Genomic DNA, 17,042 nt, shown 5'->3' with positions numbered 1-17,042 from the left:
GCTGCCCCCTTCTTCACAGATTAGTAAAACCTGCACTCAGCCTTGCATTGAGCAAGGCCCTGGTTCTGGACAGCCCTCATGATAGCTGGATTTAGGCTTCCATGGCTCTCCAGAACGACAGATGTGCCTTAGTGCCTTTATTCTTGCCACGAGTTACCCTGGACATCGTAGACTGGAATCAACTCACTATAATTCCAATAACTTCCTCATGGATTACAAATATAAACTTGTTGGGCCACAAAAGGATCAGTAGGACTAGGATGGGTTCTCCATAATAAATACAAGGAAACAGTGAGATAGGTCTTCTGAAAATGGACAGGGAACCAGGAGATGCAGGGAGAAGTGGAGGGGAGATAGGAGGAGGGTGTGAAAAGAATTAAGATGTGTTATGTCCATGGACCGACAGCCCACAGTGAGTAGAATCATTATGCATTACAAACAGGTACTAGTAAAAACAAATTAAAAATAAAGTATCCATGTGAATGGTTCTTTAGAAATCTATATGAAAACTTCTTTCTGCTAGTATTTGATTCTATAAGATGGACATTTAAAAAGAGCACATTTATTGAAATATTTATGACTGAGTTTTCTGTTTCCAGGTGCCCCAGGCAGATGGTTTTTCACTGCCTGCTGTAATGTGGAGCAGACGTGTTGCCCCCTGCCTCCTGCTCTGGCTGTCTTTCCTGAGCCCTGCGGTAGATGGACAGAGAAGGAAAGGGCCAAAGCCAAATTCTCTTGCAAGAAAAAGTGACTTCCAGGGTAAAAAAAAGGGTTTGTTATAGTTTTTATTTATTAGTATTCATCCTATTAAAATATTGGTATGTTTTGTCATTTCTCAATGACCTTCACACTAGCCAAAAGGCTGTGAAGTACTATTGTTTGATGCAAATGACAAGCTGTGTACACGCCTACCTGCAACGTGCTACCCTGATACACCTTGCATTTTAGAGACACATCAGTGATGTTAGAGCACTCATGAATTTATTGTAGTGTTTGAGCCTCACGTGTAAAGCAGGCAGGCCTGATACTGCCAACTCTCACAGATACAGAAAATAAAGCTTAGAAAGGTTAAGTGGCACATTTAAGGCCATAAGCAAATTAAAAAGAAACAGAGCTATGCTTCAAACTTAATTTCTCTGTTTTCAGAAGTTTCTTTTCCTTTTGGGGGTCTAATGCTGTATGGTCATTTTAACCTTGATTTTAATAAAGTTAAAAACAACAACAGCAATTGGACAAAGTGGGGACCCACTAATATGAATACAATATAAGAATCAGAGTGTTGTTTGTTTAACTCTAGACAACTTTGCCTCATGTTTGCTGAATTCTTAAAATGTGACAGGTTTTCTTTTCCTCTCATTTTAAGTGGTTTTAAAATTGAGGAAATGCTGAGAAATGATATTTTGTTGATTTGCTTGCTTGATTTGCTTGATTGTGAAAATGGTAAAGATGTCTTAGATTTGGAAAGAGATTTAAGGTAAGCCTTGTCTCCAAGATGATCTCTCTTCACTCAGGGTGTCTGGAATACACAACACACTGACCTCCCAGTAACAAACAGCACACAACACACCAAGCCAGGACCCACTTTATGCAATGTGGACCCATGACAGAGACCATTGTGTTGTCTAACCTTTTTGTTTCATTTCAGATTCCACTTGCTTCATAGATGTTGTCTTCATTGTGGACAGTTCCGAAAGCTCTAAAATTCTTCTGTATGATAAGCAGAAAGACTTTGTGGCTCATTTGAGCGACAAAATTTTCCAGTTGATCCCAGGTCGCTCCTTGAAATATGACATCAAATTGGCAGCCCTTCAGTTTAGCAGCTCTGTCCAGATTGATCCACCTTTTTCTTCTTGGAAAGACCTGCAGACTTTTAAGCAGAGGACCAAGTCTATGCATCTAATTGGACAAGGTACCTTCTCCTATTATGCCATTTCCAATGCCACAAGGCTACTTAAGAGGGAAGGGCGCAAAGATGGTGTGAAAGTGGCTTTGCTGATGACAGATGGCATTGATCATCCCAAGAGTCCAGATGTTCAAACTATATCTGAAGACGCTAGAATTTCAGGAATATCATTCATCACGATTGGACTTTCCACTGTAGTCAACGAAGCTAAACTTCGTTTGATATCTGGAGATTCATCCAGCGAACCTGTCCTACTACTGAGTGATCCAACCCTTGTAGATAAAATTCAAGATCGCCTGGTAGGTACCTAATTGTGGTGGTTTTGTGTTTCTCATATTTTTTAATAAATTCTAGAAGGGTAGATATTGCCTTAAAAGATGAACAAAATAGGTCTTTCTCTCTCTCTCTCTCTCTCTCTCTCTCTCTCTCTCTCTCTCTCTCTCTCTCTTCCCTTGGCACCAGGAATCAAAGTTGAGACCTTGTGCTGGCCAGGTAGGCATTTATGCCACTGAGCTATATCCCTGGAAGGATTCTCTTTGGAAATAGGAAAAAACGAAAATAAACAAACAAACAAATAACCCCCTAAACTTTTCTTGTGTGTGTGTGTGTTCATTTGCATCTTTACCCCAAACCTTTCTGAAGTCTCTCTCTACTTCCTTGACAGTTTATACCAAATAAACTGGGAAAATATGGGGCTCATTTCTATTTTTATTATTTATTTTTTTAAAAAAATTTTAGATACAGGGTCTTGCTATGCAGCTGGGACTCCTAGTGATCTTCTTGTCTCTGTCTTCCCAGAGCTGGGATTGCAGACATGTACTATTGTACCTGGTTTTGGGCTGGCATAGCGTGCCCAGGGTTCTGGAGCCAGCCACAGCATGCAGTACTGGGGTTTTAACTCGGGACCTTGCCCTTGCTAGGCAAATACTTAAGCTGCCGAGCTATCCCCCCAGCCCTGCAGATCATTTCTTGACATAACATTCTGAAGTTTATTGTTGGCAGTGTTGAGGGTTTGGGAAGGATTTCTCTCTAATGATACTTCATGCTTCTGCTTAGACACATAAAGACGATGAACACTGCTGACTCTGGTCAACTTATGGTCTGCTAGTTTGGTAACTAAGTTTGGCTCTTCCCGTGCCACATACACAGAAATGTTCTGTATTTTCTTGTCTCATATATTGCTGCATTGCACCTCTTAAGCAAAATCTACAGACTGCTATTTTTAAGTTACCTCCTTGTTTCTCAGAGGATAACAAGCCTATCCAATTTAAAATCACCTGTGAACTTCAGTCACCCAGCAATTTCTCCCATCAGATGAACAAATCCCATTGATTGGTCTCATTAGCTTTGTGCTTTTCTGTATTTGTTGCTCAGCTATATGTGAAAGCCTATCCTTACTGCCTCGGAAAACACAAAGGAAAGCAATTTTAAAAAAATCCTCCTCACTATATTTCTCAAGGAGAAAACTGGAGATAAACTGGTTGACTTGTGAAGTGTTAATAATTGATTTTTTTTGATTTCCTGAGAAGGCAAGATAAAGGTATCTTGTAGGTACTGAGTGTTTCATACGGATATTTCCATACGCTGCAAAAAAAAAAAAAAATAGGTCCTGTTTCAAATATTGTTTTGATTCTTTGTCCCTTCCCAAATCCTTTTTTGAACTCTTACCTTTTTATTGTTAGTTGTCTTTACCATGAAACCCAAATTGTTCCTACCTAAGTAATATTATGCATTGAGTGCTTTCCACATATTGGTTATCACTCCGAGTGAGCACCTTACAGTTTTTATTTCATGAGTATTTGCCACAATCTTATAATGCAGCAACTATTATCATTCCATTTTATAGATAATCATTTAAGGTGGGCTAAGACCCTAGACTGTATGTGTTTAGCCCTGTGAAAATAGATTCAGAGGAAGAGCTAACATTTTCTAAGATTTCCTCAATCAGAAATGCCCCAAACAGCTAAAAACATCTCACTTTCAGTGTTCCTATTGTTTCTGTCCTTCTTTCCTCAGTGATTGAGGGTATATGGGGGAGTTGTGCCTTTCCTTAGACAGAGATGATGAGCCTAGCCCTGTGGTCATCCTGAGTAGGTCTTTTGTATCAAAGAGAAACACATACTCAGCACTGTCTGTGCCCATAGTTCAGGGGGTTTTCACTACTCAACTTAAAATGAAAGGTTCCAGCATGCACAGAGGAGAACTTTGAGGGTCTGAACATGAGTGGCCTGGTGACCCTGCATATGAGAAGAGCTTACTGTAACAGATGAAGGGCAGCCTGCTCCTTGTTTGGCCAGATGTGCAGGCTCAGAATGTTCCTACTCCTCCTAGACTTACCCTCACTGGAGCTCCTGCCCAGTGGAGGACACAGGCCCTCGGCAGAAAACTGAGGCCAGAGCTGTTTGTCTCTGGGGAAACCAGAAAGTGACCAGCAACAGTGCTTTTTCCTTAGCATCTTGTGTCTGTTCAGATGGGAATTTAGTGAATAATCCTCTTCTTAGAAGGAAGTTCTGCTTTCAAAACCCTTTCCAGGACCACATTGTTCATTGGGCTTTTCAAAATTCAGTGTTTTAAATGGCAATCATCCATGAAACAGACCTGGATTCCTGATCAGATTATTGGAAAAATTCATCACTTGTTTCTATTATACCTTTAGCTGATTTTTTAACCTTTTGATTTGAAGATATGATGTAATCCATTTTCAAAAATGTTATTGAGGTATAATTTGAGTAGAAAACTGGATCTACTTAAAGTACACAATTTTATGAGTTTTGACAGATGTGAATATTCATGATACCAGATAGTGTCAACACAATTAGAAAGCAAAACATTCCCATCATCCCCAAATGTCATCTCAGGTCTCTTGTTAATACATAACTACCTTGCTCCTGAGCTACTGATATGACTTTTGTCACTCTAGATTAGTATTCACTATACAGAATTTTATAGAAGTAAATTTAAAGAGTGTGTGTTAGACTTCTTTTACCCAATGTAAGGGTTTTAAAATTAATCTGATTTGTTTTATAAATCAGTAATGTGTGCATTACTTTTTATTGTAGGGGAGAATCTAGTTGATTTTAAGAGACACGATTGTTCAAAATAATAGGTTGCACAGGTGCCAAGATAAATCATATAATCACTGTCCTTCATAATTCTATATCCCTTTGACAGCTATAGTAGGAAGTATCACGTAAGAACTTCATGGACACACTTCCGTTCTAAAGTACACAAGAGAAAGAAAAATTCTAGATGAAGGGAATGTGCAAAAATATTTTTATTATTCATTTACTATGATTTACGTAGTTGTATTTAAACATTTGAAGCAAATTCCACCCAATGTCTAAGATGTATTACTTGGGCCTTTAGAAAAGTAAGAGAAAATTTGTGAAAATTGAAAAAAATTCTTCTATTACCTTTAATGTAATTTTTTGGACTAAAAGTTGTGACAAATTAGCTTCATTTTCTGAAGATTTTCAATAAAAATGCAAAGTTTATGGTATGGCCCTTAGTATGTCAGGAATTAATTTGGTAATTTCTTTATCATCTTTAGAGTCATATGTTTTATTTACTAATTATGCAGCCCTTCTCATTTCTCAAAGCTTTCTTTCAAGCCTTAGGTAGGTTTTCTTTCTCAATTGTATTTTAGCAGTTCTGCTACTATACTAGATTAAGCTGTAAGGGCTTTGTTTCATGGTCACGGAATTTGTTACCATGGCCCACTAAGTGCTTTACTCTCGTCCTATTTACTATGGTTCCCACCGCCTTGTCCCTTTCTTACATTTTCTTCAACCTGTTCCTGGCATTGACCTTATACTCTTCCACAAATCTGACAGTTCCACTCTATCCTTCTCCACTGACGTATGCAATATCATAAAAATGTGACTTGTGATGAACTGTACCTTTCACTCTAATGGTGGTCTTTCTCTATTTGTGCTCTTCGTTGAAACTCCATGATCCAACTAGACCATAACTAAATGAGATTTTCCCTCTGTCTTGGACCCTGGGCTCCCAGCTGCTGTCCTGACAGCCTGATTCTGCCTACACGGAGGCCCTCACTACTTCCCAAGGCATTCAGCCTTCTGTCCACTCCTGTTAAATGTCCCTCCTCACTGCTTCCTTTGTCTTGTTGCCCACACTAGTCTTTAGGACTCTTTTCCTCATAAACTTTGACATATAGAGAAGCATACCATCAGTGAGTTGGTCCTTTGCAAGTCATTCAGAAATGCCACCTATTCCAAGAAACCAGCTCGTTACTCAATGCCCCATCTCTGGCCCAGAGCCTCCTTCCTACACTGCTATGTGTTGTCCTCTGTCCATGGGGCTTATAGAATGTAAGTGCCCTTAGGGATGGGACTTTGTTCTTTGTGTGAAACAGCCTTATCCATTGTGTAGTTTTAGTTCCATTTTTGTTTCCATAGAAATAACAAACACAAAATCAAATGAGTTTCAAAAATAGTTACTTGTGTTATTGTTTTAAACCTTATGACACATATTTTTAAGGAGCAAATGAAGCAAAACAAAAATCTAATCTTTAAGGGAAAAGTTGAAAGAGTATAAAATTATATAAAAGACAAAACGTAAATTAATGAATTTAAAAACTGGTAAATATATTGTTTATTGTAAAAATGTTATAAAAATGACGAACTTGGAATTTAAAAATTTTGAGTAGTTCTTTTCAAATATTAATAATTTTACTTGATTTATCAAAGTTCTAAAAATTGCCTTCATGAGCTCCTTTGGAGTTTCTTTTTAAGTTCTCCTTCCCCATGGTAAAAAAAAAAAGCTTCTGATGTCTGTTTTAAGTATTTTCAGAATTCCAATTATATTGTACGTATCCACCTGCAACTTGCTTTTTCACTCAATGTTTTAAAAATTTGTTATGTTGCATTATAGAAATCCATGCATCTACCTTAGCAGCTCAACAGCATTTCATTTATTGATCCATTCCACTATTGATGGATGTTTTATTTTGAACTTTTTACTGTTAATAGGTCTTGTACTCTGAGTAACTATTTTAAAGACAGTGATACACAGTATACTAACTGCTGTTATTCTCTTAGCATTTGGTTATGAAATTTTGTTTTATTTTTTCCTAAAAAACCACATAAGTTCACACTGAAATAAACTTATTTGCAGGGGGTAAAACAATGACTGTTTAAACGTGCAAGGGTAAGAATATCTCTAGGGCTTATCTGGAAGGAATAGATGAACACACCGTGAAAACAAGAATTGTCCTGGCAGTCTAGAGATAAGCTTGCAAGCACGTTGCGCGCATCGCAGGCAGCACCAAACACTGTGAAGGGGGCGGTACCACCTTGTACTGGGACCTCCGTGTGTCTGAGTTCCCATTTCTCCATATGCCCTACTAGCTTTTTTTTTTTCAAAATTTTATTGACAAACAGCAATGAGACAGTTTCAAATCAAATCGTAAGTACAGTTTCAACAAATAACACACTGCATATATTCTTCTTAGTGGTTAATTGCTGTACAAGATGCAGACTTGAGATCCTATTTACAAACACCATTAGAACAAATCATTCTATTCATTAAGAGAATGCAACTATATATCTATCCCAACCACTTTGGATACACAGATACAAAATGGACATACATCTGCATCCACTTTTTTTGTTAAGTTCCCGTTATTGAATATTATAGGGGTGTAAATTCAGCAAAATATTCTAAAAGAGTCCAGTAGCCCATCATAGCATTGGGTCTTCTGTTTAACTGGCAATGTCAGAAATTGTTGACCTGAGTCCCCCACAGCTCAACATAACAGCATGGCTCTACTTCCTCTATTTCGTCTTCATACTTTTCTGCTGGATGGTTAAGACCAAGGTAACTTACTAGCTTTTAAAGAGTCAAGTATCTCATCTGTTTCCAGCCTGGCCTTATATGGCAAGGAATTTAAAATCACGTTGGAGAGGTAATAGGTCAGACTTAAGTTTTTATAAAAAGCGCCGATGTCCAGAGTTTTGTAGCTCCTAAGAACATGTGGTCAAAATTTCCCCTTTTTATGCAGTATATGGGAAAAATTACTTGGACTTGACCAAATCCACATGACTTATTAATTTGCATGTAAATAAACACAAAGCAAAAAACTTTTGAATCCTTTCCATCCAGATTGCACATTCAGACTTATCTTTGATTTCTTTATAATTTTTAATGTCTTATAGCAAATATTCTCGTGGGTTTTTTCTTTAGATTTCTATTTTATCATACGTAAGCTACCTCTGAGTTTAATTACTGAATTAGCACATAATTCTTATTTCAGGAAAGGCCAATCCCATCTGCTAGCATTGGTTAGTTTCTGTCTCACGCTGTCTCCCCACACGGTGTGCAGCACATTTGTCAGGCAGTAAGGCCACTGAGCTGCAGGGCCTGGGGAGGCCTATGTACCAGAAAAAGCCAGACCATGATATTTCTGTAAAATTGTGAATTTAAAAGAATTTTGAAAAATGCTTTGGTTAATTCATTCCTGGGTACATGAGGATGACATGGCCCTGTAAATTGTCGGGAGACTGTCCCCAGACGTGTGACCTCAACAAAGTCATCGCTATGCTCCAATTCTATTGCCTTCTTATACACTGAGAGGTTGGACCTAACCAACTTCTAGACCATACATACAATATGATATATTTACTGCGGGTATGATATATATGCATATATTTCATAATGGTCATTTTTTACTATGAAAGGTGTTTTATTTTTCCATCATTTAAAATTTCCGGCTCCTGAGCAGCTTCTTGCGGCAGGAGAGGACCCTTCTCCTGGAGCAGGGCCTTCCCTGGGTCATGGCTCCCAAGCGCCAGTCTTCGCTCACTCCTCCAACCAAGAAGGCCCGACTCTCTCCGGGCCCCAAACCCGAGGCAGCAACGGCCTCGCCAGGCCTGTCGAAGGGAGAAAGAGAGCAACAAGAAGCAATTGAGCACACTAATAAAGTACAAAATGAAATAGACTTAATGAACAAGCCAGTGAAGAAATATTGAAAGTAGAACAGAAATATAACAAACTCCACAAACGATTTTTTCAGAAGAGGTCAGAATTGATCGCCAAAATCCCAAGTTTTGGGGTAACAACATTTGTTAACCATCCACAAGTGTCCATGCTGCTTGGGGAACAAGACGAGGAAGCTTTGTATTATTTGACCAGAGTTGAAGTGACAGAATTTGAAGGTATCAAATCAAGTTACAGAATAGATTTTTATTTTGATGAAAATCCTTACTTTGAAAATTAAGTTCTCTCCAAAGAATTTCATCTCAGTGAGAGTGGTGATCCGTCTTCAAAGTCCAATGAAATCAAATGGAAATCTGGAAACGATTTGACGAAACGTTCAAGTCAAATTCAGAATAGAGCCAGTAGGAAGAGGTGGCACAAAGAGCCCGAGAGCTTCTTTACCTGGTTCACTGATCACTGGGATGTGGGTGCAGATGAGCTGGGAGAGGTCATCAAGGACGACATCTGACCCAACCCGCTGCAGCACTACTTGGTTCCCGACATGGATGACGAGGAGGCCAAGGGGGAAGAGGAGGACAATGACCAGGAGGAGGAGGAGGGGCTGGAGGACATTGATGAGGAGGGAGATGAGGACAAGGGTGAGGGGGACGAGGATGACGAAGAGGGTGAGGAGGACGAAGGAGAAGATGACTAACTGAATACTGACGGATTCCAACTTTCTTGTTTTTCCTTTTTTAAATTTTTATTTTTCATTTTCTGCAGTCCCTGGGAGCAAGTTGCTGTCTTTTTTCCCCACTTGAGCTCAGTCACCCCGTTCTTGAGCTCTCTCTTCTCAAACACCATGGTTCTCAATTTACTTTATGGAGAGAAACCCTGCAGAATGCAGTGGGACAAGGATCTCCACAGCCTTCTGTTCTCAGTTCATTCCGATCCCCTCCTGTCTCCACAAACTTTCTGGAATCAACACCACTGTGCTCTGTGGGGGAAAAACAAAGAAAACTTTCCGCCCCGCGCTCTTGGCTCTGCTGGAAGCTGGAGGGTGCTCGGCCCCTGCGTAGTAGTGTGTGGAATTCTAGCTTTCTTCCTCCTCTCTCTGTATATTGGACTCAGAGATTACACTGTGTCTCTATGTGAATATGGACAGTTAGCATTTACCACCATGTATCTACTTTCTGTTGTTTAAAAAAAGATTTAAAATTTTTTTAAAAAATGGTGTATAGAAGGTGAGCAAAGGGTGGGGTTGAGATGTTTGAGTGGGTTAAGTGGGCATTTGACAACATGGCTTCTCCTTTGGCATGTTTAATTGTGATGTTAACAGACATCCTTGCAGTTTAAAATGACATTTTAAAAATAAAACTCTCTCCTAATGATGACATGAGCCCTGCCACTCAATGGGAGAATTAACAGAACCTGTAGGGTCTTATTTGGAATTGACATTCTCTATTGTAATTTTGTTGGCTTATTTTTAAATTCTTATTTTGTTTTCAATGGAAATGGAAAGGTGATGCACAATTTTAAATGTTCAAAGTGTACAAGTTGCTTTTTTATAATAAAACTACATATGTAAAAAAAAAAAAAATAAAGGAAGAAATAAAATAAAATTTCCCCTGAAGTAGTTAAGTTATAGATTTGTTTTCTCTGATGCAATGCAAATTGCTATACACAGTTCAAATTTTCTATAAAATATTATTCTTAATATTGTCAAAATACCCGGAGCGTGCTGAGATAGATGGTAATTGAGACTGGGCGTGGTGGCACGTGCTGGTAATCCCAGTTCTTGGGAGGCTGTAAACAGGAGAATCAGTATGAGTCTAATCTAGCAGTGAGACCTGAACACCCTGCAGCTCTTTCCCTAAAATACAGAAAAAAATATTGTTAAAACAAATAAATAAATAAGTAAATAAATTTGTTTTTGGTACTGGTATTGAACTCAGGGCCTTGTACTTGCCAGGCAGATACACTGTCACTGACCTAAATCCCAGCAATATTGTTAAAATTTAAAAGCTTAGTTTTCTGTGAAACTTTTGTAAATACAGTGTCATATTTGAGGCTTTTAAAATTTTAAGTAGAAAACTCTTCCTCCTAGTGAATCTTGTAATGGAAATCTTTGTCATTCCATAACCTAGATAATCTGAAATGTGCCATCAGGCTGTTTCACTTTCGGATATTTAATACAATTATTAAGTGAAATTATAACTCTAGAATTAATGTTTTAAAGCTAAAAATGAAGGAAAAAAATAGAGGAAAAGAAAATACACAATGAGGTATTCTGCCTCAGTCTTTGCATGAGTGAGAACTGCTCATTATGACTGGGTAAGTTTGTAGCTAAATTATGGAGATTATAGAGCTGCTAAAAACCCCAAAACAACCAAAGATAAAACAGAATGTTTAAGATTCCTAGAAATCAGTGATTCTTAATGTTAGTGCCTGTCATGGTTTGTCTCTAGTTGTCCCCTCCAAAGCCTCATGTGGTCATGGGGTGGCTTTTGGAGTTTGATGATTGATTCTTGATCCATTGCTGGGGTTGCAGATCTGAGTTCCACACCCTGGCCGTGGGGTGGATAATTTGCATTACAGTGTAAGCAGGGCAAAGAGACCAGCTAGCTGCCACAGCTGCTGCTTCTCCCTTTATTCTTGCTCTTGGCTGCTCCCATGGATGGCTGCTCTGTGCCATTTGCATCCTGCCTTGGAGCCAGCTGAGTGTGGATTGAAACCTCCACTACCTATGAGCTAAACAAACCTTTCCTTCCTTCATTTTGGGTGTCAGGAATTAGTCTCAGCAATGAGAGAAGAGTAACTGAGACAGTGCCCTTCAGGTCTCCTGTTATTACACAGTTGAAGCGTTCCTTGTGGGGTTGACTGGTAGGCTTTATTGCTTTTACAAGGTTAAAAGACTGAATTGCTATTCTTCTTAGAAATTGTATGTCCCATAGGGAACAATTAAGACTAATAAGAAACTCGAAGTGGAACCATTAATTGAGTTAATGTTTCATTCTTTTTTCTCTTGTAGGATATCTTGTTTGAAAAGAAGGTAAGCAAGCACCACCTGTGTTGACTGCAGAGAATCACTCTAAAAGTGTACATTATCAAATCAGCATTATAATTCACATTAGAAGATAAGGTGTGACTAAATCAAAATGCTTAATTCCTTTTAATGTCAGGTACTCTATTTTGAGGTAGACATCTAATTTTCTTTAATGCCACCATACCTACTGCTGGTTGGAAAATTGAGAAAATGTAGAGACTATTTAATGATTCAGAATATGATTTTAGAAATCAATGATAACTAAATGGTGTGGCTTTTGCTTACTTTGATATGGCTTCCTTTATTCTAACCATAACTCCAACATTAGCTTCTTATGGAAGGCTTCTACTTTAAGAAACCTTTGTGGTGTTAAGACAAAACTTAAAACCACCCCTTGCTGAGCATATTGATGATCACTTTAAGCTCATTCTTTTGAAGAAAAGGAAGCCTAAGAGTGGCAACCCGAGCTCATGGCAAAGGAAGGTAGTCATCAGTAATCAGTCGGATAAGACAGTGGAATGGATGATCATGAATTTGGCAAGAATTTCTGAGCTAGATGGACATTTCTTAAAGCAAAGAATTTCAAATCTCTCAACTTCATTCAGTAAGCTGCTTTTTAAACATCAGGACATTTACAAGCATTATTTTATAAAATAATAGAAATCAATTCAACCTTGTCAATCATCAGCTTTAACTGAGTTGTACATGGTCAGTTGGACCACTATTTTATGTATCATCAAGAAAGGAAAAATCCTTGCCAATTAAACTATGATATAAATACGTTCTGATTCATTACAATTTTTATTTTACACATGAAAAAAGTTCCTGTATATTTATTTAGGTATAGAGTTTTTGTTTATGAATTCCTTTAGTACATACACCTAAGTACAAATACAAGCAGAAAAAAGTGGTTATTTCTAAAACTTCCCATCAACACCTAAACCTTTAGTATCACATTTTTGTGAGTTGGTGATAACCATGTTTTTACGTGCAATATACTGCCCCTGCACCATTAAAAACATAGGAGGCAGCATTTGTTAAGAGTTCTTAGGCATTGTCTTCTGTTTTATTATGTTTAGAAGTATGTGTACAGAAACCAATGAATTTGACATGTTTGGGGTTGCTTGACAGCTATTAGTTTTTTTTTTTTGCGGAACCGGGGATTGAACTCAGACCCTTGCGCTTTCAGGGCAGCGCTTATTCTGCTGAGCCATCTCCTTGGCCCTAGACAGCTATTAGAAGACTCATTCTGATTTCAGTGATGTTAGGATTAGAAATATTCATCTTACTACGGATAAAATATGGCATAAGTCAGATGTTTTATTTTGCTAAGTAAAGAGGAATTCAATATTGTTATATTGTTGAGCTTTGATGTTAGAAAAGAAAGTAGAAATTCAAAAGTCCACTGAAAATATTTATTCTTCATTTTTCTATTTTAACATCTCTCTATAGACATATATATGTGTGTGTGTACATGTATACATATACATACATATATACAATTGCTTTGGTATAAATATATTTCATTTTACCACGGAAAAATTTAATAATACCTCAGCAGCTGGCTGCCACTAGGCTGAGTTTGTCTAGAATAATTTCATAGAGACAGTAAAATCTCCATATACTTATAAGATGATCTTTCTCCAAGTGGTCCAATTAGGTATATGCTGGATAAAATTTGAAATGTTCCTTTATACTATATGTCACTGTGTGTTAACATCATGTTTCCTTTTGGATCCAGTGTGAACGCAAGATTTGTGACTGTGAGAAGGGGGATCCAGGTGACCCAGGGCCTCCTGTGAGTACATCATTATTCAGAACTTACAGCCAAGGAGGCAGTGAGAAAACAATGATGGAGTTGTCTTCAGGAAGGACTTCTCAGTGGTCATTCCTTATTTGATAATTGGGGCCAGAATTTCCCCAAACCAAAACAGAAAGCAAAGTCATCAAAGCTCTATCCCACTGAAAACAAGAGCCACAGTTCTGTCTTACAGTGGCAACACCATGTGGCTGCACAAGGGGGGCCTGGTGAGGACACTGTGAGGGTAAGGTGAAATCTGTGAACGGGAAGTACTCATCTGGTAACCCAAGACAGTGACAGAATTTTCTATGATGATTCATTCATTGGAAAGATCATCCCCATAGGAGCTCTTCTTTGGCATTTTTGGCGTAGTATCTGGTAGTTTCCATGTTCATAGTTAGAAAACATCTGAAATGACATCAGGATTATTGGAGATTCTGAACATTTCTCTGACAGATATAATCAGAAAGCATCCTGGCTACTCATTCAGTATTTCATTTATTGGTGTGATTCTAAACTTTATCCATAGAATTCAGAAACCTGAGTATGATGTTTCACAAAACCTTATCCATAGAATTAGTAGTTAGAAGTTTTGAACTAATGCTTGTATTAGAGACAGGAAGGGGAATGCACATTATGAATGTTTTCCAATACAACACATCTTACCTCAAGACTTCAGACCAAAGTCTGTTTCTTCAAATCACTCTACTAAGCAAGGCACTGAAGAGTAGGGGAAGATTGTCCTCTTTTTGCACTCAAAATAAAAAATATTAGGTACATCCTATGATATTGTGGCATCCAGTAGAGTTGACATTGGCTAAAGCAAAGATCTAACCTTCCCTTGCTGTTGTGTTTTAGTTTGTACTTAATACACCAAGAGATTGTCAGGCCAAGAGATAGCCAATTATTTTTTAAAATAAATAGTGACAGTAAGAAATATTACAATTGCTGAGCTAATTGATGTTTTCAATCAGTCAATATTGTCATGATTACATAGCCCAGAGAGCTGGTGCTTAATATGTATTGAATGCCCCTAAAATCGAATGCCCCTAAAAACCGTTCTTAGAGAGCCTGCAAGATAGCTCAAGGGACTAAGTCCTGCTTAGGCAAATACAGGTACTGCACTGGCCCTCCCCTTGGTGCTCTAAGTAGCCAGAGTCCGGGTGTGGTAGCCACGCCTATAATCCCAGCGTTGGGAAGACTGAAAACAGGAGGATCACTATGAGTCTGAGCTGCGTAGTGAGACCCTTTACCAAACACATAAAAAACAAAACAAAACAAAAAACCAAACAGTTCTTAGAAAAGAAAGCATTTTGGTAACTTGTGAATAGATGAACAAAATGTTTTGTTTTTTTCTGGAACAGGATTGGAGGGGTCCCTTCTTCCATCTTTAGAGAGTGTTCTTGGAAAATCAGAATCTCTTAGGCTAAACGTAGGCAAACTGGCTTGGTCCTTTTAAAAGTGAGGAAGTGTGTAGGAGAAGCCAGAGTAAGTGTCCAAATTGAAGTCAGGTTTGGAGGGACTCCTGTTTTCCTACCTGTTTGGTGATTCTTTTGACTTTTGGTATGAATTTGATGTTGTTAGCAAAATGAGTGAACAGTAGCTGTTTGGAGGGAAGAAATACTGTTAGGAAGAGACATCCTCTTTTAGCAAATCTAACAAATCTATCTATTCAAGATCGTAGAATTTTCTCAGTAAATTGTAAAAGATTGAAAAGAGTTTGATATCTGCTTGGTGGGTGAAGGTTTTATAATATTCTTTCAATTTATGGGATGTTGACAATCAAAAATTACTATAATAAAATATAGAAAATTAATAGAATAGTTGCTCAAGATAATATGTTTTGCCCTTTGCCTTCAGGGTACCCATGGAAACCCCGGTGTTAAAGGTGACCGCGGACCAAAAGGAAACCCGGTAAATGAATAAACAGCTTTGCTTTAAATCATAAATCTTTTAGATTTATTTAAATAAAAAAGACTAAGAAAGTAAAATATTGTGATGTGTGGAAGAATCAGAAGATTTTTGTGCCGAACACGGAATGTTCACTTCCTGCATTATCTACCTTGTTTGTATTCACGTGCCTTCACAAATTCTAAGTAAGTTGAATCTTTTAGTCAGGAAATGTAGAAAATCGAGGAGTCAATAAATAAGTGAAAATGATCACTTAAATAATAGTGGCCCAAATCAAGTTAGGACAGTTTTTCACAAACCACTAACTCATGTGACACATCACATCGCTATTAGTACTTGCGTTTTTTAATGGATCCTCCTTATAGATAATTGACCTACTATAATAATGGAAAAAACACCAAATGATTTTCCAGTCTTAGACTATCTTCCCTAATTATTTTGTTGGCATATCTGTAAAAAAAAAATCACAGATTTAAAAATGTTACCTATTCAGACTATTGTTGGGATAATAGTATTTAAATTTAAGATTGATAGAATAATGAGATTAGTAGATGCAATTATGTGAAAATTGAGCACAGAATTCTGTATAATAAAAATAACTAAAATGTAAAAATCACATGGAGCTGTTTGTATCAAATATAATGGTGATTGTATTAATTTCTGTAGTGGATAAAAGCTATACAAAACTGATGAGAAAATATCAAGCTATTAATTATTAAATGGGCAAAGGACACAAATTATTTTCTACAGAGGAAAAGAAACAAGTAGAGAAATAGAAAGACACTTAATTTCTTTAGGTAATGAAATAAATTTAAATTTGAATGGATACAATAAGATACCCTTTAATACTATGTATTGACATTCTAATACCTTTGGAATCTGGTGGATTTTTATTTAAAAGAAGTAGCTTTCTAGTTTAAATAGTTCATTCTGAGGACTTTCAAATATTTAAAAAACTTTTTTTCTTATAGCAATTAACACAAGAATTTAAAACAGTAATAGCTGGTATAGCGATGTGGTAGTGAAACTAATTTGCTCTTTCTGGCAAGTATAATTTAAAAAAACATTGAAAGCAACTAGGCAATACAGCACAGGCATTCAAATACTTAAGACTTTTACCCAATCTTGTACTTCTGCAAATACTTTGGGGAAGGTAATGGAAAATATGTTATATGCATGAATGCTTTTTGTTTTTTGGAATTGCCTGCTTGCTAAGGAGGGGTCTAGTCTTCTTGAGTCACTCTACCACACACACATAGAGCACACATGCAGCCCTGTGTTCACTCCTCTTAGGTAGCTCTAAAGTGATGCCATCATTCTTCTTTTTGCTGCGTTAAGTACCTTTTTATTAGTCAATGTGCACATGTCATTTATTGGGTTTGTAATTTTGGGCCCCATGATTTATTTTCCTAAGTCTTGCTGAACTCTAGCAATCATCCTTGAGG

At 37.5% G+C, this 17,042-nt stretch overlaps 1 protein-coding gene and 1 pseudogene across 1 annotated transcript in view; both read left to right on the top strand.

Annotated features, from left to right (window-relative positions):
- The first annotated feature begins 635 nt into the window (after positions 1–635).
- Col28a1 (collagen type XXVIII alpha 1 chain) overlaps positions 636–17,042 on the top strand; it is a 199,710-nt gene continuing 183,303 nt past the window's right edge. The window contains exons 1-5 of the mRNA XM_004645651.2: positions 636–759; positions 1,646–2,202; positions 11,871–11,891; positions 13,627–13,683; positions 15,547–15,600. Of these exons, the coding sequence (XP_004645708.1) occupies positions 636–759; positions 1,646–2,202; positions 11,871–11,891; positions 13,627–13,683; positions 15,547–15,600 (813 nt within the window). The remainder of the gene's footprint in view (positions 760–1,645; positions 2,203–11,870; positions 11,892–13,626; positions 13,684–15,546; positions 15,601–17,042) is intronic.
- LOC101587013 lies at positions 8,658–9,626 on the top strand (annotated as a pseudogene).

This window comes from Octodon degus, unplaced genomic scaffold, assembly GCF_000260255.1.
Source record: "Octodon degus isolate 3935 unplaced genomic scaffold, OctDeg1.0 scaffold00234, whole genome shotgun sequence".
NCBI lineage: Eukaryota > Metazoa > Chordata > Mammalia > Rodentia > Octodontidae > Octodon > Octodon degus.
Note: the sequence above shows the minus strand (reverse complement) of the source record. Positions and strands in the feature narration are given on the sequence as shown.